The sequence below is a fragment of the Chionomys nivalis genome, chromosome 23, assembly GCF_950005125.1.
Source record: "Chionomys nivalis chromosome 23, mChiNiv1.1, whole genome shotgun sequence".
In the NCBI taxonomy this organism is placed as follows: Eukaryota; Metazoa; Chordata; class Mammalia; order Rodentia; family Cricetidae; genus Chionomys; species Chionomys nivalis.
Window position 1 is genome coordinate 7,371,719 of NC_080108.1, and position 23,858 is coordinate 7,395,576.

General features: G+C 39.7%; 1 protein-coding gene across 10 annotated transcripts in view; it reads left to right on the plus strand.

Annotated features, from left to right (window-relative positions):
* The window catches only part of Dlg2 (discs large MAGUK scaffold protein 2), a 1,644,347-nt gene that overhangs the window by 755,254 nt on the left and 865,235 nt on the right, over nucleotides 1-23,858 (plus strand). For 8 of the 10 annotated variants that reach the window (XM_057756268.1, XM_057756265.1, XM_057756269.1 and 5 more), the window contains one exon: nucleotides 22,166-22,327. In XM_057756268.1, the coding sequence (XP_057612251.1) occupies nucleotides 22,166-22,327 (162 nt within the window). The remainder of the gene's footprint in view (nucleotides 1-22,165; nucleotides 22,328-23,858) is intronic. The other 2 variants (XM_057756266.1, XM_057756273.1) reach the window with 1 other exon arrangement.

Consider the following 23,858-nt stretch of genomic DNA (forward strand, 5'->3'; position numbering starts at 1 on the left):
TTTGATTCCAGGGGAAGTCGGCTGGTGCACAATGAAAGGTAACATCCAGGGCTGTTTTCACATGACCTGGGTTCCCTTCTCACAAGCACCGACTGTGGCTAGCTAGACCCATCCACCGCTTGAGTTTGAACTCTGTCATCAAATTCTATCAAGAGACCATCTGATATAATCTTGATGGCATAATGATTTCTTAATTCAGCATATCCTCTGCTTTAGGGTTTGTGACGAACTTCCAGGACACGGACACCTTTCTTCGGGAATATTCATAGTGCTCTATGTGCTTAGCAGACTTAGATAATATTTTTATACAATATTGCATTCTTAATTTTATTTCAGGCTTTTCTGAGGTAGGATTAATTTTATTCCTAGGCACAGATGAAAATCACCTCAGTTAAATTTAATAATTCCTCTGGTGTTGTCCCGCAAGAAATTCTGTATTTAAACCCAAACACCGTCTTGCTGTTCACTCTTGCAGTATATTGACAGCCCTTGCCATTAGCTAACCGAAGTACATGGTAAGTATTTCAAGTGTAAGGTACCAAATGAGCCCTAATTCACATATTACAAGTGGCTCTCACCATCTTTGTCCCTAGACAACCTGGGTACAATTCCCTCTCTTGGTTCCTTTTCACAAACATGAAAATTCTTGTGTTTTACAGTTTGAGTATCAGCATAAGTGTTTTGAAATAGAACAATGACTGTTTCAAGGAATATTACATTATTAAACATGGCATGGGGATAATAGAAGTTGGAGAATCTATCTCTAGAGTTGTTAAAAAATAAAGAATGATTTCTCATGTTTCACACAATGGTCATATGGACTAAATTATCTTTAGAGAAAAATTCAGCCTTTATAGTCCTATTACTGGGAGGAAACTGCAAACAAAACTAGGAATACTTATTAGTGAGTGGCTCATGGGGTGACTATAGGTCAAGCAGGTGACACCAGATGGCAGTGTTAGATACCCACCATGGCTATTTGAGAGGAAAATTGATTCATAGCCTAAGAGGGACCCTAGATAATATTTTGTCCACATCATTGCGCATTTATGGGAAACTTGAGACCCATAACTGTGATATGCCTCACACTACGTGGATGGACTAAGCACACTCTATGCAGAATGAGATATGGAGGCACAATTTAAGGGATATTTAAAACAAGAGGTATTTCATGCATTGCGAAGAGTACTCTGTCTTACTGTTCATTCTCAAACAACCTCTTCCTTTTCCAATTTTGGCAGTTAAAGGAACAGTAGACTCTGGTGTGGGACCTCTTGAGGGGTTGCAAGTCTTCTTACATGGACATCTGCAGTGTCTTCAAATACTTTACAGAAGCAAGTCCCACAGACACACTGGTCCAGATCTCTGTAGGTCTTTGCTGATGGTGAATTTAGGCAGCTTTTATCCAAGTTCTCACATTTTTGTCTCAATGGCATACACAATGCATTGAGTCATCCTTTCAAACATTCAACTTATTATAAAATCTACCAAAATATTGTAGTGTAGAGAAGACTGGAGTGACCCATTGTTGCCCCAGCATTAGCAGCCTTCTCTATAACAGGTCTCACCTACATCAAATAGTCTGCCCATTCCTGTGCCTGCATTGAATGCAACATTTTCTTTCTGTTCTTCTAAATCTAGAGCAAATGCCCCAGAATGCAAGTAAGATCGCATGTTTTTGTCTCAATATACTCCATTTTTAAGTTTTTATTTGCAATCAGTTTATGATTACTATTAATCTCTGTAGTGTTCCTAACAAGTGAGTGTGGGATAGCAGAGAGCTACTGCTTTATCCTATTTTTTCAAATGCAAATTTGATGATAAGAACATCTCTACCAGATATGGTACTTTTCTCTGGTCACACAGTCTCTTGCAGTCAGAGCCAAGACTGAGATAGGAAGAGTCCTATATCAATTATGGTTTCTCCTTGTCTTTCTAATAACATTTTCTGGAGGTGAGAGACAACTGTGCAGGAGCTACAAGAACAAGACTGATTTGATGGTCTGCCGTTAGCCTGCTTCAATAGGAAACACACATAGTGTCTTCAGCAGCTGGGCCACTTTGCCCTATGCTCTGCGACTCGAAGACCTTTGCAGTGATCTTTTAGGGCTGCTGTCTGCACCTAGAATGGCAAGTACTGGAGAAAGGCATGGCTGCTCCCAGCTCAAGGGATGGTTGTCTAAATGTCACTCACTCAGTCTTTGCTGCTCAGTAATTACGTTGAAAAGAGGTCTCAAAAATGTCGTGGCTTTTATGAAAAAAAAAAACCAACATTTATAGTACATACCAGAAAAACATAAATCATGTGAATTATTCATTCAATTTGCCATCATCCTTCAATATTTAGGACAGTCCAACATCAGACTAGCCCAGAAAGTTTCCTAGTGCCTGTTGGAGGCTCCCTCCCTTTGCTAGTTGAGCGAGCCTATCATATACTAGTCATCGCGTCCAGTACTGGGAATGCCATCTGATCCGGAGTCAGGTTTGACATATGTCACACAAGGCACACTTACTTAAATGAAGATAAATTAAGGTTTACAGAAGGTAGATAGTAATTTCTTCTAATGGCTAAATTATAATACGCATACACTATACATTAAACACACATGAACTATCATAGTTCCTTGGAAGAATGTCAAACACATGAAAGACTTACAACCTAAATTTAGTATAAGATAGGACACATGTTCCTAGACTCTTATTTAATAAGTGACAAACAGAATTTCCAATGACTTGATATAATTACACTATTGTAAGCATCAAGAGTTGGGGAGCATGCTTAGGAAGTTGTGTGTGGCCTTAGGGACTTAGGTCTGGACTATCCTTCTGAAAACAAATAAGGTATCTGAAAACAAGAAGGTGGGTACACCCATTTTTTTTCCTCTTTGTGATTTTACATTTTCTACTTCCTTAAAAGTTAGTGTTGTCAGGAGATCCAGGTAGTCATGGGAAGAGCTGGCATTGTTAGGGGATCAGGATGTGGTCGTTGCTCATCCAGCGACAGTCATCATGCATAAGCAGACCCTTCTACAGTCAGAAGATTGAGGGAAGTGATGTCCTAGAATTCCATCCAGTGCTTAGGTCATTGACTCTTTAGACAATTTGCAAGCTTATATTAAAGTGGATTTTTCTACTGTGTTTAGTAAAAATAAAGACAGAAACACAATTACATGTCTTAATTATCCTGTTTGGTTGAAGCCCATTTATTCTTTTATTTGACATTCCTAATATCCATCAACACTACAGAGAAAACAAGCCCATTATAAGCTCCAAATTCGTATGTGTGGTGGACTAGCTGTATGCTATTATCTAGAATGCTTTAGTGAATAATTTATACTTGAAATATTTTCTCAGCATTTCAATTGAAATGCTACCCATATATTTAATACATATTTATTGCCTTCATCTAGACTAGAACAAGTTTTTTATTCCTCAATAATGATTTAGTAAATATTCATTGAGGGCCTATAAATGTCAAGCACTGAACTTCTAGATTTAGTGACTATAAAGAAATAAAACAGAATAAAGTCTACTTCTTCAAAATATCACAGTCTAGTGAACGGTAAGACTTACAAATAGATCAATTGCCTTTCAAATTATTAGTATTCAAGCCAGATCTTGAAACATCCAGAAGAGGTGATGTGGGATTCTCCCCTGTATGCTGTGAATACCACTGGTTAATAAAGAAACTGCTTTGAGTCTTTAGCAGAGCAGGGCAGAACAGAATTCTTCAGGGAAAACTAAACTAAATGCTGGGAGAAAGAAGACATAGTCAGTAATAAGCCATGTAGCCCTGCCGGAGACAGATGCCAGAACTTTACTAGATAAGCCACAGACTCGTGGAGATATACAGATTAATAGAGATGGGTCAATTTAAGATATGAGTTAGCCAAAAATACGCTTAAGCTATTGGCCAAACAGTATTGCATATAATATGGTTTCTATGTGATTATTTTGGGGCTGAGCAGCCAGGAACATACAAGCAGCCTCCTACAACAAAGAGGGAACATTGGCTGTCATAAGAAAAGTTTCAGAGACAAGGTATACATTTTGTCTGAGTCTTCTAGAATGCAGAAACATTAACTCTCAGGTTACAACCAACGCACTGATCTGTGTGGTGGCTTATATCACCATGGAGTCCATCGGAATAAGAGCCCTTATCAGTGTTGGGATTCTATGAAATTCTCAGAAGAGACTTATGAAAATATGAAATGATGAAATAATACAAAAGAGCCTCACGCAGATGTATACCAGTCAACAGTTGTCGGGTATATTCTCACCTGGGTATATTGAGCCAGATAAATTATGGCTCACTGGTAGTGTTCAACAAATGCATGTGCTCACATAATCAGCTATTTTACCAGTGTAATTACATGCTCTTATACAGGTAATATCTACCCGCCCCCATAAGCAGACTATAGACCACATGAAATAAGGAAATAAAATTCCTTTGGTCAACCTAGCCAAGTAAAAAACTTACCAACTGAACCTAGTTAATGATTGCTGGAGGGACGTGTCATGATCAACAGGTGACCTATTGTTGCCAAAGCACAATGTTAGGTCCTGTTTTTGACACTATGAGCACTTCAACTCTGGAATGTTATTTCTTTGACAGCAAAAGTGGTGACCCAGACCTCCTGACACGGTATCCTCTCCCTTCAAAATTAAGTTCAGTGTCCTGCTTCATTTTCTTTCCCGAATAAATCTTTAATTTTTCTCATTTATAAATAAGCTTGAAAGCAAGCATCACAACAGGAAATGATATTGTGGTGTTAATCTTTCCTCTTCTGGATCATTGAACACAAAATATAGATTGTATTCATTTTATTTCATCTAAGCATTTGAAAAAGAAAATCTCACAAACATCTTTACTCCCTTCTAGAAATCTTCCATCATGGAAAGTTATTAGAGGGGTCCATTCAGATCCCTTGAGACTTCATTACTTCCCAAGGCCATGATAAAGCATTCTTCTGAATAAAATTATGTTCTACTTCTTCCAATTAACAGCAGATGATGAACGTGCCTGCCAATTCTGTTGCCTTTCAGCTTGGTGTTTTGCTTTTGCTTGGTCATTTGTAAAATGTGAACCTTCCTAATGGGGACCTAGTTAGTCATTGGATTAATGAGTTTCAGCTGAATTAATGGTGCCTAGCACACTGTGAACATTCGATAGGAGTCAACAGCAATTTATAGGCTGACTTAAGTTGCTCCATTGAAGAACATTGAGTGAAATCCATATTGTGTAGTATATAGCCCTATAGCTATGTTCTCTGAAAAAGATGACGTTTGTAGTTTTGAAACACAGATTATATATAGCCCTGTAGCTATGTTCTTTGAATCATAAGAGAGTTTGCAAAGGGCATTGGAATAGACCTATGAGTTTCCTACAAGTATACAAAATGGCCAAGTACAAGAAGATGAATCTTTTGGAGCTAGGTACTTTCTCCTACAAGTTAATCTATGTTAGCATCTCTATCCGTCATTATCAATACTTAGTTCTCTACCAACATAACAGTTAAAAATGAGTAGAAGAAACCTTTTACAGGCAGCTTGTTAAGGCACAGCCCAGTCTTTTGTTCCTCATAAGTACTCAATAACTGTAGTCTGCTTAATTCTAAATTAAAATAGGATTTTAAATCTTACAACGGTGAACCCAAAGAGTCAATGAGATGTCAAAAAGCATGCGATCAGCAGTTAAATTTGCAGGACTTAGGAGGTGAAGTTTGTGATTGAGATTACAGTGAAGCATATGATGGTCCATGCCTTGTGGCACATATTTGCATTTTGAAGACTTTCAATTACAAGGAATTACAATTCCGCTGGTATCCCCATAGCTCTGAATTGAGCGTTTCAAAAACAAATCAATATTATGTGTTTGTTAAATTATAACCTTTGTAGAAAATCAATAAGACGCTTGCTGAGAAAAATATTTGACTATTCAACTGAATTGTGGGAAGTCTTGCCAAAGGCTGAATTCAATTATTTATTTAAACATAATTATTAAGTGAACTACCTCATTATATCAGTATATTATAATGACTTATGCATGTATATGTTGCAGAGACTCTGGTTCCTAACCTATGCCTTCTCCAGCTTCCCTTGGTTTCCCCCTCACCTTTAAAAGGCAGGAAAATCACCTACTGTCTCTTGTTAACACCAGATTTGATTCTTATTTCCTTCAAAATAATTTGGTTATGATGACAATGACAAAAAAAAATACAAGTTCTAAAACATAGGTGTTGAGGACTGGCCTCGACAGAATCACCTCTTACCAGGGTAGGGGCATGGGAATTTTAGAAATATAAGTAAAGAATATGAAGATGCATGAAAATAATAAGACAGAAACCATAGAATAATGCCGGGAGAGTATTCCAATGATTCCTAACATCCTGAAATCAACCACTTTTATTTTTCCACAGCTTGTATGCCCAATGTAAACGGAGGGAAAAGGTAGCAAAAGACTTTATTAACATGATACAAAGCTAAGTCACACAGTCAGTCACATTGCTCTGGGACATCAAATCATTGGCATTCTGTTGTCTAGGTAGGGAAGATGCTCTAGATCATCAATGCTGACAACTACCCTTCCCCAGGGGACCTCCTCCTTACAAAAGAAGGGGCAGAAGTACGTTTGCATATCCTGACCACCTGTCAGGATGGCCAGGAGCTATCTTAATGTCTAAAGAACCAAGCTATCACATCCTGAGCTGGACCATGCCGCTATGCTTGTCAATCTCCAAACTCTCTGACATCATACAAGGTGGAAATGGACCTACATTTTTTGGCCTCCACACATAAGTACTTGGTTAATTGCTGTATATGACAATTGAAATATGGATTGCTCAAAATTAAAATATTAGCCTTTTCACAGCATGGATTCAGCCTATTCTTCAATCTGGGCATCATCCTTTGTGATGCTAGGCATAGTGTAGGCATGAGAACCCAGACAATAAATGTCTCTTCTGACCTCTGTTGGCCAGCAGGGGACATTTGAGAAGGGACAGACAAAAAGAAGATCAAAACTCTTAAACGTGGTAGCTCATTTGGTTTTTGAAAACAGGATGGTGGATGTTTGCACGAAAGTTTTAGCAAAGCTATAGACGCAATTTTGCAAGTCATTTGAAAAGGGACAGGACAGCAGTTCAAAGTTAGTCACCTTCAGGGAGTCATGGAAATATGAAAGAGTATCAAGTTATATCAAGTTGAGAGGCACTGAGCACAGGTGGGCCATACCCTAGGGACTGAAAAGTGTGGGAGAAAATGAGGTGGTGGTGATGGTGTGTGTGCGTGCACGTGTGTGTGTTTGGAGTGAAGGAGAAGTATAAAAAACACTGGGAATTTGGACTCAAGGCGGTATGAGGAAGGTACTGTATGTGGGAAGAACCATTTACTTTGTATGCTGGAAATAAAGAGCAAAGAAGAAAACAAGTGAATCACTCAGAGTTTAACAAAAGGTGGGGTGGAGAAAGCCCTTCATTTTCCTGTACAAAAGAGAAAGAGTGGACATTAAAATTTGTAAGACAGAAGTGTGTGTGATACATCCGTAAACCTATTGGTTACAGCTTTACCAACTTAGTCAATCTGAGGTGTGTGTAGAGATTGCATTTGAACGTGCTTAGCTTGCCCCCTTGTGGCTACAGGTAGATCCTGCATGCAGAAAATCAAAGTTGGGAAACAAATGAAACCCAACTTAATTAGTGAAGTACTTATTTATCACCAATACTTAAGACAAAGAGGTAGCAGAAAGATTACTCTAAAAATAAATATCAATAACTATTGAATATAACCTAGAAACTATCTTTGTTTCTTTAGCTGTTTTTTGCTCTCTCAAAATTCCATTGATTCAATTATCTTAATATTAGCTGGAATATTGGTATTTTCATGGATCATGCCAGGGTCTTTATTTATTAATTTTTTATTTATTATCATGTGCATTTGTATTTATGCTGTGTGTGTTCATACAGACATAAGTGCAGCATCGTGTATGTGTGGAGGTCAGAGAACAACTTTCCCCAGAGTCTCTTTCCATTGTAGGATCTTATGACTAACCTCAGGTTTTTCAGATGTATATAGCAAGAATTTTTACCCAATGAGTCCTCTCACTGGTCTGATAATACCAAGCTACGGTGAGAATATGAAGTAACCCCATTTCTCATATATTATAGCACAATGCAAGCTGATTAGGCTCAGTTACGTCCAGCTACAGCACAGCAATTGGATTGTTAGAATTTCACTCTTAGGCATATGCCTATAGAGAGCCTGCATATATGCCCCAACAAACACAGGCAGGGTTATTGCAAAAGCATTGTTATAGTTCTGTTATTCCTGAAGAGAAATTAATAGAAACAGTGCATATATCCTCAGCAAAGAGTGTGGGTGTATTATTTTGTATTATACGTGTGCTGTATTTTTATATTTTGTGTATACAGGTGAAGGCTAGTCTGTCATTAAGATTCACAACTGGAAGCAGCCTGGTTGTTGCCCCCAAATCCTCCCACTTCACTCACCCCTCCTCAGAACACTACATCAGCGCTATGCTCACACTAAACTCCTTCCTAGCTCTGGCTCTCCTGGTAATACTTTCCTTTATCATGCCGTTGCTCCCCTCCCCCTTCCAATGAGATGATCTCATTCCCCTTGGACAATGGCCCCACCTCTTCTCATGAATGAGCTTCTACTTTGAGAATCTCTGGGAGTATCTTCTCATTTCCTTAATTTGTTAAGCAGGTAACTTTGACTACAACTGTAACTTTGACGATATTGAAAGCTCTGCTTGAAATATATTTTATTATTTCTTATTGAATCCTAGCAGTTAGTGACTACAACTCCCAATCTAGATGATTCTTCCCTCATGGCTAAGCAAATTTCATCCAAAATAGAGACAAAGTTAAGAGTATCATATTTGGGCATTTCCATTGTGCCTACTAGGGTTGCATATCCAGATTAAAAAAAAAAACTTTCTAAATAGATATAAGGATGAAGACAAACAAAAATGTTGCTCAGGGAATTTAGAGTTCAATTTTATGTAATGAGAAAGCTTTTTTAGCCTTGTGGAGCTATTGGCTTGTGACCATTCAAGGTATAAAATACTCTAATTGTACTGATCCCACTTTCATGGATGGTAAAAATTGTTAGCAGTATTTAACTTTTTGAAATAAGTATTTCTCGCATGTAATCTATTCTTCAAGGTTTGCTGAAGCTTTGGAAATTTTAAGATGATGTTGGGTTTGTCTTTAACAGGAATAAAATTACTCTACAATAAATTTTAATTTCATTCTACCACAACAGTCTATGACATCACATCAAAAATTTTCAAGGATCCAAATCTAAGGACCTGGCTAAAAGCAGCTCAGTGCATTAAAAATGAAAAAATATGCTCAATCACTCATCCTCCCTAGCTTGTGATCTGGTGTCTTTGTAACACTTGGATGACTTTGCTCTTTAAGAGTATTCTGGGATATCTTATTCTCGAAGAAACTGTCATGTTTTAACCTCAAAGCTAGGTTAAGTAAACCTCTGTGATGTTTCATCATTTCTGATATGTATATATCACTTTGGGAGAAAAGATGGTCATAGACTGAGGGGAAGCTTACATATCAACAGATCCTAAAACAAAAAAAAACCAGCAGAAAGCCAACAATCATACTCTGTTTATCTAGAAAACCTGATTTAAAATATCAAGAAAGAACAAGAAGTAGGGAAGTGAGAAATACCAAATGACTTCAGAAAAGAAAAAAAAAAAAGAACCTCTTAGCTAATTTGAATATAAGCTGTGCAGTGAGGGAAGGGAGTGGTTAACCTAACCCTGTAGAGGCTGAGGCAGGAGGACCAGGAGTTTGAAGTTTGAGTTGGTTACTAATGAGTTCCAGGCCATCCTGGACTATATAGTGATGACGTGTCTCAGACCAAACAAACAAGGGATAGACTTCAGCAGGAGAGCCAGTGTATATAGCACTAGCATTTCTGTGCCTTTTTCATGAGCAGCGAGAAGCTTATGGTGGGTTTTGATGTAGCTAAACTTATATTTAAAGAAGAAATATCTAGGGGTTATTTGTTGAATGCTTTGGTTGATAGAAAGATACAAGTGAAAAAAAGAAGTTATTGGATGGCTTTTTTTTCATTCAGCAAGCATTAATTTAGCATTTATTAAATATATGGTACAGCACTGCAGGATCTTACAATCAGACCAGAAAAAATAGTAAAAAAAAAAAAAAATAGACAAACCTGATGGGATACAAATATGTTGTATATGTGCACATTTGCTGTAAGCTTTGCACTAAGTTCCTTCCCACCCTAATCAGTGAAAGTGAAATGGTTAAATCACGGAGGTTCGTGAGAGCTGGCATCACCCCAGCTGATCCCTGAAGTAAGGGATGGCGGAGAATATCTGGAGAGTGTCAGAACGTTCCAGACAAGACCTAGTTTCTATGGGTGCAAATGATTTGGGGTGGTTTAAATCTGCTTTGTGAGATGTGAGAAGATGGAGACGCAGAGAAAAGACGCTGGCTGGGTAGGAAGAGGTGGGAAATATGTTTAGAAAGGGAAGCAGTGTGCACATTCAGATACTCCCGAGAGACAAATGAGTGCTTGATGGGAGAATTAGCCATGGAAATGGACAAAAAGAAAAGAATGAGCATCCCTGCTGAGATGGACTCCAGATTCTTTCACTGTGTGTGGGAAGAGGCCTTGGATGACCAAGGCTGCAGAACCCCTGCCTTCTTTAAGGGATTCTCGGCCCCAGGCAATCAACTTGACTTCATGCTGATGGGAAGTCCGGTCAGCTTAGTCATGTGCACCCACCTCTGGAAGGCATGGAAGGAAAAATGGGGAGGAGTCAGCCTCACCTGTAGGGCTCCATTTGGGTGACAGGAAAATACCAGGATTATTGGCCAGATTACTACTATTTTTCATTTTTCTCTCTGCATCCTCTGGTCCAGCATAGGATAAGAAATATGCGTGCAGACCTCAACTTTTAGCTCAGTGGTCTCTAGTATTTACTGCACACAGAAGAAATGTCTGTGTAAGAGATCAAGAGACACACAGCGCATGTCAATCAAGTTGGTGGGGCCGGTGCCAGTGGGGTCACAGGAGAAGCATGAGTCTTGGCCTCTCCATTTAGTGATATGAACAAGTTACTTTATTTCTCTACCTCTGTGTTTCTGGAAGAAAAGCAAAGGAAGCAAGATAGTATCTGCTCATTAAACTAATGAGTTTTTGTAGGAGGCTGCCATATTAAAGACTTTACACAAATTTACTTTTTGCTGAAGCTCGCTCAGTTACCTGTGTGTGCACCTCAATCAATTATAAAATGCATTTACAAAAACATTACATTATGTTTTGTTTTTGTAAAATATTTAAGTATCACCATAAAGAAGCATGGCATGTACATCAATTTTATCTGTGGAAATGCCAACATTAACACTCTGGACTAAGTATAAAATAATATCTTTTAACTAGAAACTATTACCAGTATTAAGATCCCAGCTTCTATTTTGACCCTTCCCCTATCCTATATTCCTGTTTCATAGATACCATGGAACAGAAGCAGCTAGACCATAACTCCTTGATGGACCCCATTGTTTTCACCAACTCAGACTCCATAGCTCCATAGGGAGGCTGTGTACTCTGGCCATGGTATCTTCTCCATTGTACAAAATTGTTCACTCTGACAAAGAAAACATGATGAGGGATCAGGAGGAGGCTCAGTAGTTAAAGTGTGTACTGCTGTTGCCAACTACCCATGTTTGGTTTCTAATACCCAGTTAGGGCAGTTCACAAGTGCACATGACTCCAGTTCCAGCGGATACAATGCCTCTGGTCTCTGTAGGTACCTCGCTTAGAAGCACATCCTTCTACACACACACACACACACACACACACAAACACACACACACACAGAGGTGGTGGGGTGGGAGAGACAGTTGGGGAAGGAAGCAGAGAGTCAAACTATAAAATTCATCTGGAGCATCTCAGTTCTTGCTTTATATTAACTTCTGCATTCCTGACATTTTAAATGCAATGATGAGAACACGACACTCATGATATATATTGTGTTGAGTGCTTTGTGCTAGGAGGCAGTGTCCGTCTCTGAATATCAAAAAGGAAACACAAATGGACAGATATCTGGAAAACTCTTGATCCAGGCACACCACCTGGCCAAAAGAATCCAGTCTAGGTTCAGCTGTGTATGTGATCGCCTCTTGAGGTTGCAGATATGGTTGGAAGGCTTGCACGTGGACCAAACTAACTCCATAGGCAGGTCCTAAGCAGAGCTGAGGATCATAAGCCAAAGAGGCCAGTAGCACTGGTCTAGATCCAAGTGTGAGCAGAATGGGTTTCTGGCATTTAGAAAGCAACACCATCTGCTGAATCTTCAGATCATCATATCGAGGACTTTGCACTTCAGTCTGACTGTGCTCGGATGGTGTGTGCTATTGTCTAGTGTTCTAGATGTCTGTATAAACACAGTGGGTATCAGCTGCCTCCAATCCTGGCAGGGCCTACCCATCATCACTAGGTAGGGTCTCATTAATTACTCTACTCGGCCGGGAGCCTGTTTGACATTGATGAGGAAATGGTAAAATACTTAGCTGCTAGGCCTGGATCCGGAGTGCGGACTTGTGTTAAAATGGCCATGCTTCTTACTGAAGGTACACATATGAAGCCATATTGCATGATGCCAGTCTCATAAAGATCAACCCCATGTTTTTTTCTGTATTTTATAGAGATAAAATCATGTCTGTGTAGTGTAATGACAGCAGGGGGCCAGTCTGAGAGGGGGAAATACAGTGCTGTAGGCGGCCACATGCTCACTGTGTAATAAGTACTTACATGAAAATGACTTTATAACACAGTGCTAGGCTAAAAAATGTTTATTCATACTTTCTGATTAGTTTCCCAAACCAACAACTTTCCTGTGCCTTTGGCCCGATTTTAAAAAGCATGAATGAGTTTCAGAGAACATCCATAATTGCCAGAAGTTATCTCTCTGGTTAGCAGTAGAGGCAGAATTGAGTTTCAGGATACTGAGGCACAGAGGTTTGCCGTCGCTTGATTAAGCCTATTGCTGAAGTGAACATTTTCTCTTTTCATGGGTTCCAAAGCTTCCTGAACAGTGTGGGCTTCTCTCTTCTGTAGTAGCTCTCACGGATAGTGCCGACTCACAGCTGGTGGGTTGAGTCAGACAGAGAATGCCCACGGGATCTTACTGTCCTCCCATAAATCCAGCAGCAGTGAGCCATGGAACATTACTCATAGAGTATTTGAAGTTTCGCCTCAAATGAACAAACTAATTACCGGGTTCTTTCTGAAAGCGTCGCTTTGATTTCTTGGTCCGGAAGCCACTTGACTTCAGAGCTGATTCTCCGCAGTCTGTTCATTCTTGGTTCCCTCCTTCCTAAATTTCTCAGCCGGCAGTGATTTCCCTGGTCTCTTCATCGAGTTCCCAAAATTAACTGAGAAGAAATTGAATGAAGGTGTCCTAGGACCAGAGACCTTTCCTTTGCCCCCAAACACAATGGACCTTCTCTTCAACACCAAAACTTGATCGTGCTTAAATGTTCTTCTCTGTTAATTTTTTAATCCCTTTGAGTAATAAGTGTAGTTCAAAATACAGAATTAACAACCACATAGAAATAGCCACTAATGCTAAGATTTGCCGGTCCCGACTTTTGTCCTTTCTCCCATTACTTCAGCATGTGTCAGCCTGCTTGTCTGAGTTGGCTATGCCTCTGTGTATGACCTGATAAGTCTGAAGGAGCACCCAGGTAAGACTGGAGGAGCACCGCTTGAGATCAATTCATCTCTGTATTATACTTCTCTGCTCTCTCTGACTTAGTGCTAGCAAAACAGGGGATACTTTCAGTTCTCTTTTTCTGTGTTACCATTCTTCTCTTGCTTTAAAATTGTATGCTCCAGGGAGCACCAGGTAATACTCCCAGTGTCTTATGTAATGTTACATTGAGATAGGCTGTGTCGCAGATTAAAGGAAACAGATTTAAAAACTGAGATAAAAAGGTAGAATTATTTCTCTAGTTTATACCACTTTAAAAATTGTTACTATCATGTAAAACATTATAATGTCCTAGAATGAATGGGAAGAAGGAAGAGAGGAAGGGAGAGAGGGAGAGAAGGATGAAGGAAAGGAGAGAGGGAGAGTTTCCAAACTGATTGTATACAAGGGCTTTCTGTCTCTTGGTCTCCCTGTGGTGTGGGCATGCTTCTCCTCTCACAGTGAAGATGCTGAGTCTCAGAGTATTTAGTGAGTTTCCCAGATGGTAGGTGATGGATTGGGAGTAATCTAAACCATCTCTTCAGAACATGACTCTCTGCCACTAGTGAGGTTTTAGGAAATGATCTTCGTTCAGTGTTCTCAGAGAGACATATTTGGATAATCCAAAAATTATTCATATTTTCTTCATCTTGCTGATAGAAATAGCTGTATGAAAAGTTCAGTCTTGGGAACTACTATCTTTTTCCCTTTTAATAACAAAGCAGCAAAGTGCAAAGATATTGAGATGTCACAAAAGCGGGAGTTGAGATTCGTCAAGAAACTTAGTGTGCACCCGGAACACGATGTAGTTCTTGATCTTTAGACTTTGGTGAAATGAATGTTGTTCTCTCTATGTGTAGCTGCAGTTGGATGCTTCTCAGAGACATTCATGAACTTCACAAAGGCCTCCAGGGTATCAAGCATCAGAATGGAAGTTTGAACTTGTGTTTCCATAGCAAGGACAGACGTTTCTCCCAGCTCTGTTGGGCTGCAGCTTGCAGTCCGAAGGTGGCTATCAGGAAACACATCTTCACAGTGTATTTCATGTTTTGAAGACTTCCTGACCTCTTTCTTTCTCACTTGGAAATCAGAATGACAGCATCTTCTTTGTCTAGTTCTGAGAATGGCTCGAGGAGTGAACTTTGAAAAAATACCTTTTTATTTAAAAGAAAAATTATCCTGACTGTATGCTACTTATGTAATTTTCACAATACCACACCCATTACTTTTGCACAACTCAGTCTGGGATTCCATACTGACACACTCAAAGAACTCACTCAGTTCCTCGTGACTCCCTGAATGAATATGGCCTCCTTCATATGTGGGCTTAACTCATGAAAAAGCTGCACTCTTGACTGGGCTTCTAGAATCTTCTGTGGGCAGATGGAGGGCAGCCCAGATCAACAGTAGGGTCTCTCTTGATTATTTAAATCATTGGTGCTTTAAAAAGAATCTTGAGAGCGGTTAAATATTCATGGAGGCATCCTTCCTGGCAGCTTCTCCATTGTAGGTAATTACAGAGGGTTTAAAATATCCGACGTTGCTTGGAAGCACACAAAGCTCTGTCAGCTGCAAGCAGACAGCTGATTTGTAATTTAATTAACATCCTGGCTTGTCCTGCTCTTTGTGGCAAAAAAGCAGAAAAGTATTTCCTTTTAGTTGGAAAACTGGTCTGGAAAATATTCAAACGAAGCACCTGGAAGAACGGTTCATCTCTCAAGCCTGTGCTCTTGCTTGTATCCTGTCCCAAATCTGATCAAATTTCTTCTTTCAGGCACTAACCAGGCATAGCTTTATGGCTGGCTGTGGGAGATTTTCTGAGAAGTTGTTATCAGTAGGGCAGGAGTGTGTGTGGCCAGCAAGCGCTGACGTTGACCTACTTTCTTTGGGTCTTTGAATAATAGATTTTGAAGACAGATTGGGCCAGACAATTCATTCAACATTTATTGAGGACCTACTGCATATCAGGTACTAGAGGTCCGTGACCAACTGAGAAATAGCATCCCCATTCTCACAGAAGAGTCAGTTGAAGGGGCAGATGAAGATTAAGAAAATAATCATTGAAATGAATGTCAAATTTAAGAAGTGGCAGGGCTGCTCTGTCCCCAGAAAGCTTTTTGTTTTGTTTGTTTAGATTTTCGAGACAGGATTTTTCTGTAGCTTTAGGGCCAGTCCTAGAACTAGATCTTTTAGACCAGGCTGACCCAGAAAGCTTTTCAAGCAAGGAGCAGAGCCGGCTGGTAGTGGCACACACCTTTAGTACCAGCACTCTGGAGGCAGAGAGAGGCGAATCTCTGTGAGTCTGAGGCCAACCTGGTCTACAAGAGCTAGTTCCAGGATAGGCTCCAAAGCTACACAGAAACCCTGTCTCAAAAAACCAAAAATGATTAGATAGATAGATAGATAGATAGATAGATAGATAGATAGATAGATAGATAAAAAAGCAAGGAGCAGTGTGGTAGGGATAAAGACTCAGGAAAGAAACTGTGGAAATGATAGACTGTCTGTCCTGCCCCTGCTCTTTCTATCTTTCTTCCATTCCATCACACTTGAGAAGAGGAGAGAGAACCCCGGTCCAGTAAAAATGGTGTTTAAGTAGTTTATTTTATATCAATGAAGTGAATATACAAGGATCGATCAGCCAGCCACCTGGTCACTACGCTGAGCATTCCTCGTCTCTTTCTTCTGTTCATGTTAGCTTTGCCTCCTCCTCCTGCACCAACCTCCAGCGCCTCCCAGTCTACTCATTTCTTCCAGAAATGAGGCATAAGTTAGAGAGTCTGCAGCAGATGCAAGGATGGATGCAGGTCACAGATTGACAGAGGAATCTAGAAAGGAACTAGGAAAGGGCCAGTTCTATGTGCACAGGCCTCAAATAAGGGAAGCATTAAAATAGTTATCAAACTATACAAATATTATGTTACATAACACAAGAAGGAGGCTAGTCGTTCTGCTCAACTGTGGCAATTTTCTTTTCTTTTTTTTCTTTTTTTTTGGAGGAAACAAAAGCCCTTCCTTTTTTGTGGTTCAGTTCCGAGCCAGCTTCCTTCTCCCACTTGGCTTTTCTCTGCATTCTGAGCTGTATTCGCGTATTTCCTAGGAATCCTCACTTCCTTTGTAGACTTGTTATTTGTCCTATGTTCTTACTGACTCTCGACTTCTCCTGAAATAGGTTTGTCCTGTTAGTGAAATAACTTCTTCTTCAAAGACGTTTTCTCTCTGCCAAGGCCCATCGTCAACTGACTCTGGAGTGTTCTGGGTGAATATTGTGGGAGATAAAAGTAAAGGCTTGGTTCCAACCCTCGGAGAGCTTAGCAAACAGGAGGAGATGTGTTTGGGCACAAAGAATGCTATTTGTCAGTATAAGTAACAGAAGCCACACTGACCAGTTCCTATGTATCAGTCTGGTATGAAGACTTAGTGTTGATGCTTGATCGTGACCCTGCTTCATGGCATAGCTTTTTTTAAGAAAAAATATTTATTTATTTATTATGTATACAATATTCTGTCTGTGTGTTTGCCTGCAGGCCAGAAGAGGGCATCAGATCTCATTTCAGATGGTTGTGAGCCACCATGTGGTTGCTGGGAATTGAACTCAGGACCTTGGAAGAGCAGGCAATGCTCTTAACCACGGAGCCTTCTCTCCAGCCCCCATGGCCTAGCTTTGATAGTGAACATCTTTCACATTCTTTGCAAGGGTTTTCAGATGGTATCTTCAGTTGAAAGATACCTCAGTGTCACCAGGAACTCAGAAGGACACAGGCATATTCTGACTTTCCTTGGCTCTTGATTTATACCCCTCCCCACCTCAGTTCTCTTCCTCCCCTCTGCCTCTAGTTCTATCTCCGTGTTTTCTCCTCTCTCTTTCTCTTCTGTCAATCTTGTGCCAACCACCGCTGCAAGCAGGACGCAGGGAGTAGAGTACTTTTTGCTCAACAAAAGATAAACAGGTTTTTATTTATGAGAACTTGGCACACTTCCAACTTCTGGAGCTGTGATGTACTTTGCCAGCACTGCAACACCTTCCAAATTGCCAGAGAACCTCCTGTGCTGGATCAAGCATGTTTATTCTCCTCTGAATTCTGGACACTTTGGGATGGTTCTGACTCACACACTAATCTCAGAAGAGTGAACTAAATAGACTCTGGTGAGACTTGTTCATTTTAATTCATTCATGTAAGATTCTGTGGTAGGAAAAAAGATAAAAATAATTTCAGGCTTGTTCTGCCTGGTGGGATTTTTGATTAGATGGACCATAGCCTTGATCAGATAATTTAAAGTTAATTCCATTAATCTCATAGATATGGGTCTCTCACTTCATGTCATGTAGAGACTGAAGTGTCAGAGATAAATCTGTTTCCACCAGGCAATCACAAATTGTAAAGGCAAGGGCACACAGTTACAATATAGCTGTTATTCACTGATTGGAATCAGTGTAGAATGTTATGGGAACATCCAAGAGGATACAAAGGGTCGGGGGATCTTTTGACATTCCTAACAGTAACAGAGGACTTCCAATGAGATGATGCCCAATCTGATAATTGCAAATATAAAAAGTTTCTTTGTTGGAAACCAGGGTTGAAGAGAAGCTTAAGCTTGAAAACAGAGAGGAGTCCTGAAGACAGAGACAAAATGCTCCAAACGAACTTAGAACAGAAGAGACGGTACTGCAGTACCTTCAGGCAGGAGCACTATCTTTGCTTCTACTCTCATGAAAGATGAACGAAGTAATGTTTGTTCACATAGAATAAGTCTTCCCTCCCAAACGAAGTCTTCTCTCATAGATCACACAGAGGCAAGGAGCTGAGAAGGGTAGGGAATAACTTTCAAAGCAGAGGTCTTTTCTCATTGTCCTCTTTCTTTGCTACTACTAACAGGCACCCCCAAAGGAACCTGAAATGGCATTAGCAACTAGCCAAAGATTCATAGAATGAAAGATGACTCAGCATTTTCTACAACATTAAGGCTGGCTTTATCAGGGAATGACACCAACATAATTGTTTACTGTCCTTTGGTAGGTGGGTACCATGGGACCGTGATTTTCACAATAGGTAGAGTTTTTCCTTCCTATAGGAGTTAGCTTTTCAGGTCACTCCTAGGTCCATCTGAGAGAGGACTCTTTCATTACCCAAGTGATACCTTCCTAAGTGTAGACATAAGCTCTGAAAAGATATCACTGTGGATTTGGATAGGGGGACAATGCCATATCCCCTAAGAAACCAAGATCGCATTGCTTGATCTTCCATTTATTGTGATAATTTCCTGCTGCATATATGCTTTCTTTTCTTATTCATGTCAAGATCACTATGTCATTCAGACTGGGCTTGAAAGTGGGATTGTTATAAGACTTTGCAGTTTATACAGAATATTCTTTTGCTTTGTAAAACATTTGAGATTGATGTGGGATTCCCCTCATTATGCTATAATTATGAGTAATGAATAAAGGAATTGCTTTATGCCCATAGCAGAGCTATAGGGAAAGATAGGTAGGGAAAACTAAGCTAAATGCTGGGAGAAAGAAGAAAGAGTCAGAGAGAAGCCATGTAGCCCACCAGAGACAGACGCTGGGAACTTTTACCTGGTAAGCCACAGCCAAGTGGCGATACACAGATTAATGGAGATGGGTTAAATTAATATGTAAGAGTTAGCTAATAAGAAGCTAAAGCTAATGGGCCAAGCAGTGAATTAATTAATATAGTTTCTGTGTGATTATTGCCAACAAGCAGCCCCCTCTCCTATATGAGATCCCATTTTAAACTGTAAAGCTTCAGGCAAAGTTGATTCTGACCCATTTTTGCTTCCATAGAATTTGATTATACATATGGTCCTCATCATGGTGTACATTGGTTTCATTGTGTGTAAGTATAACTCAATTAAAATATTGCATCATTCTTCACTCCAAAACAGCATTTCCCCCCCCCCCCCCAGTTTCTAGTCTCAGCAAATCCAGATGTGAATGATGAGGAAAGCACATTGTATTTAAGAATCCGACGTCTTTTGTTATGTGTTGAGCAAACAATATCATTGTGATTTTCCTTAAACCTGGTTTTCAATGGCTTTATAATGAAAGAGGTTGCATCTAACAGCCCCAAGCAGTTCTGTATCTCATCTAGCTAAAACCTACCCTCCTCCCCATTTCCTCAAAATGCATGTAGTTATTCACTTAGCAAATCTTGTTGAACATTACATGATAGGTACTTGTCTAAGGAGCATGAGATATGAGGTGAAACTCTGCCAACTTTATTTCAAACCTCAAAATTAATACAAATTAGTAGAAAATTGGCAATGCATATATAGCATAAAGGATTATAATATGGCAAGCACAAGGAATTATGAGAACAGACTGAGGATTAAAAGATTGACATCTGTTATATAATAAGGCGAATCTAAGAACACGTTAGACAGTCTTCAACAATACAAATTGACTTTTGAGACAGAATCTTGCTATGTAGCCCACTGTCCAGAAGCCTGTACTTGCCTTAAACTCACAATTCTCTTGCCTCAGTTTCCCCAGTACTGGAATTAAAGGTATATAGCCACCATGCCTGGCCACACCATATACTCTTAAATATGATCAGGAGATCTCTCTCTCTGTCTGTCTTTCTCCTTCTGTCTCTCTGTCTCTCTCTGTGTCTCTCTGTGTATCTGTCTCTGTGTCTCTCTGTCTCTCTCCCTCTGTCTCTCTCTGTGTCTCTGTCTCTGTCTCTCTCTGTCTCTCTGTCTCTGTCTCTGTCTCTCTCTCTCTCTCTATATATATATATATATATATATATATGAAACATATATATATATATGAAACCAGAATTGGTTTCATCTCCTTATGTGGATAGACAGTAGAGTAAAGATAGGAGAAAGAAGGTTCAGGTTTAAATTACCTGGACAGGGTACCATATTCAACCCCTCCCTTGATGATGAGCTTTAAAAGTAACCTTCACCTCCACAAATGTTAGTTTTGTCATAGGCAAAATGGAATATCACAGAGTCAAGCAGAATTCAAGAGTCTTTTGTTTGCTGCAGCTATGGTACTGCCAACAGTTCATTAGGTTTTGTGTGTGTGTGTGTGTGCGTTTTGTTTTGTTTTGCTTTTGCTTTGAGATTGGCATGCTTTGGGCATTGCATAGATTCCCCCGAAATGCATGTGCATCTAAAACTGCATGGCAACGTAAATTATTAACCCCAAAGTGTTTCTTTTTTTTTTTTTTTCAAGACAGGGTTTCTCTGTGGCTTTGGAGCCTGTCCTGGAACTAACTCTTGTAGACCAGGCTGGTCTCGAACTCACAGAGATCCACCTGCCTCTGCCTCCAAAGTGTTTCTTGTTATGGCCAGAGTCTGTATCCCTGACCCCAATGCTCTCGTGTAAAGCATGGGACACACAGACTAATCAAGACCTGCAAACAATGGACTAGCTAGGTTGGGAGTTGGACATAGAGTGGTGTTTCTTTCTTTCCCTATGTGGCCAAAGACTTTGAAACATTGTGCCTCACCAAGGGAACTGCTCTGAAGGAGGTCAGGAAACTATCACCATCTAGAGTCCAGGTCCTGGAGACTCTAACCACGGCTGAAGGTGGAGAACATCTAACAAGAAAGATTGCATTCCCTCAGACGAGTTCTTGTCCTGACCTTTTTTTCTCCTGGCCATCTTTCTGAGAGCGGAGTGAAAATACCTATCACTGGCCTTTGCGGGATAAGTCCCTTGCTGTTCTGGGAATGCATAGGATTGGTGAGCACAGAGAGAAAGAAAACAAAAGAGAAGGAAGTCTCCCCTCAGCCTCCAGTAGTCATCTGAGCAAACTCTTGTTTGGGTTTTTGAAGTTTTTTAAAAACTAGCTTAATTCCTAGAAATGGTAATATTTTGTCCTGGATTGCAGCAAACCCAAAGCCGTGTTCTTCATGGGGTTGAACTGAAGAAAGAGCAATTACCTTTCCTTTCAAGCTTATAGAAATATTGTGGGTGGCATTTTCCCCCTCATTGTCTAAGGGAATTTAAACTTCTGACGGATTCAGCAGCAAAATTAAGTGTCTGAGTAAGACATAAGAGTTCTAATTTCTTCCTCCTGCTTTTGTTTCCGTCCATGACTGAATTGTATTAACCACTCTGTAGCTAGTCTTGTTATTTGGAGAAATAGCTCCTCTCTGTCTAAATAAATTTTCTCAGTTTTATTTGTTACCAATTTTTCTTTGCCTCAGAAATAGAGTATATTGTCATGACAAAATAGTAAGCTTTGTTTAATACCGATGCAGTTTTATTTAGACTTGACCAGGTGACCCCTGGAAGAGTTGCAGTCCAACTTCTGGCAAATCCGACGGTAGTCATACAGGATGTCCTGCTAAGTCCAAACTATTGGAATCCCTCTCAACACTGATGCATCTCTTCTCTCTTTTCTTTTCTCCTAGAAGTATCGCTACCAAGATGAGGACGGGCCACACGATCATTCCTTACCTCGGCTAACTCATGAAGTAAGAGGGCCAGAACTGGTGCACGTATCGGAGAAGAACCTCTCGCAAATAGAAAATGTCCACGGATACGTCCTACAGTCTCATATCTCTCCCCTGAAGGTCGGTCATGTTGCTCTTTATACTTCATAGCTGGTGGTTTTCGTAGGTCCTGATGGTTAAAGGCAATTTTGTGGGCCTGATTCAGTGAGACTTTTAAAAACAGAATTGTGGCCACTGATTGTAAGGGTGCTTTCTGTGGTTTGGAACGCGACCTGGTAATTCTGGGAAATATTTTTATTACCATTGTTTGGATGTCTGGAAAATCCTTTTAGTTGCTGAGAAAGGTCTAAGCGAAGATTCAAGAGTGAAAACCTGACACGGAAAACAAACCAACCCTGTGAGTAGTAAAGTCAGGAAAAACACGTCGGCACACCACAGTTTACTCAAACCCTCTCCTTCCGTCAGCACGTCTAGACCCAAATGAAACAAGGGAAGTAAATCTGTCCTAATTTCTCCTAATGACGCCTTGCTGCCTAGACAGAAATTGAAAACATTTGAGAGTTGACTCATCAACACCTTGATTTTATTCTAGGGAAAATGGTTCCCAAGGTGTTTCTTTGTTTGATATCACACTTTCCCCTGCACTTTCTACCTTTAAACATTTCAATTATATGCAATATTTGATTAGTGATATTTTGAGAAGAGGCAATTCAATGAGAATAAGAATTTTCTGTGCTCCTTGGTTGCTATTTTATCTACCAGCCTGAAGCTACTAGATTTTTGTACTTTTTCATTAAAATGTGTAAGTATTCAATAATTTTTTAAAAGAAACCATGCTGACTAATCCTTCAGTTACTAGCAAGATTTGTTTTATTATCAGATCACTGGTTTTTTTAAAAGCACTTCTTTGTATCAGTACCAAAATTCAAAAAATGAAAACAAAACAAAAACAGCTATGAAAGTTGCACTAGAGAATGAAAAGAGGACTTAATGAGTAAAATTACTTGCTTGCAAGCATGAGGACCTGAGTTCAAATCTCCAGAACTCGCATAAAAGCTAAACACATAGAAAAAGTAATCCTGGCTCTGACTCTACCCTTTAGAAATGGGAGGTTGAGACTAGAGAATCCCTAGAAGTTTGGGGTTCCAGCTAGTTTGGAGGAAGAAAAGGATTGACACCCCAGGTTGTTCTCTGATTGCCAAATATACTATTGAACACAACCCAAGTTCACACACACACACAACTTTTTAATTTTAATTGTTAAATGTTTTTGAAAGTAAATATAATTGCAGAAGTTTCCCTCTTCCTTTCCTTCCTCAAACCTCTCCCACATACCCTGCTTGCTTACCACTAAATTTGTGGCCTCTTTTTCTTTAAGGGTGCTCAGTTTATATAATATTATTTGTATGTATATAATTTGAGAAAGCATCAAGAAATAGCTAAACCCTGTCTCAAGCAAACTACCAACCAGCCAAACAAACAAACAAACAAACAAAAAATGAGACTATACACTAATCAAACTAAAGCTAGTCTGGTTATGGTAGAATAGAATAAACTAAGCACTAATAACTGTGGGTTCTTAAATTAGGTCATTGTCTTCAGCATGTACATGATGGATAAGAAAAGGTCTAATAGGCTGGGTGGTGGTGGC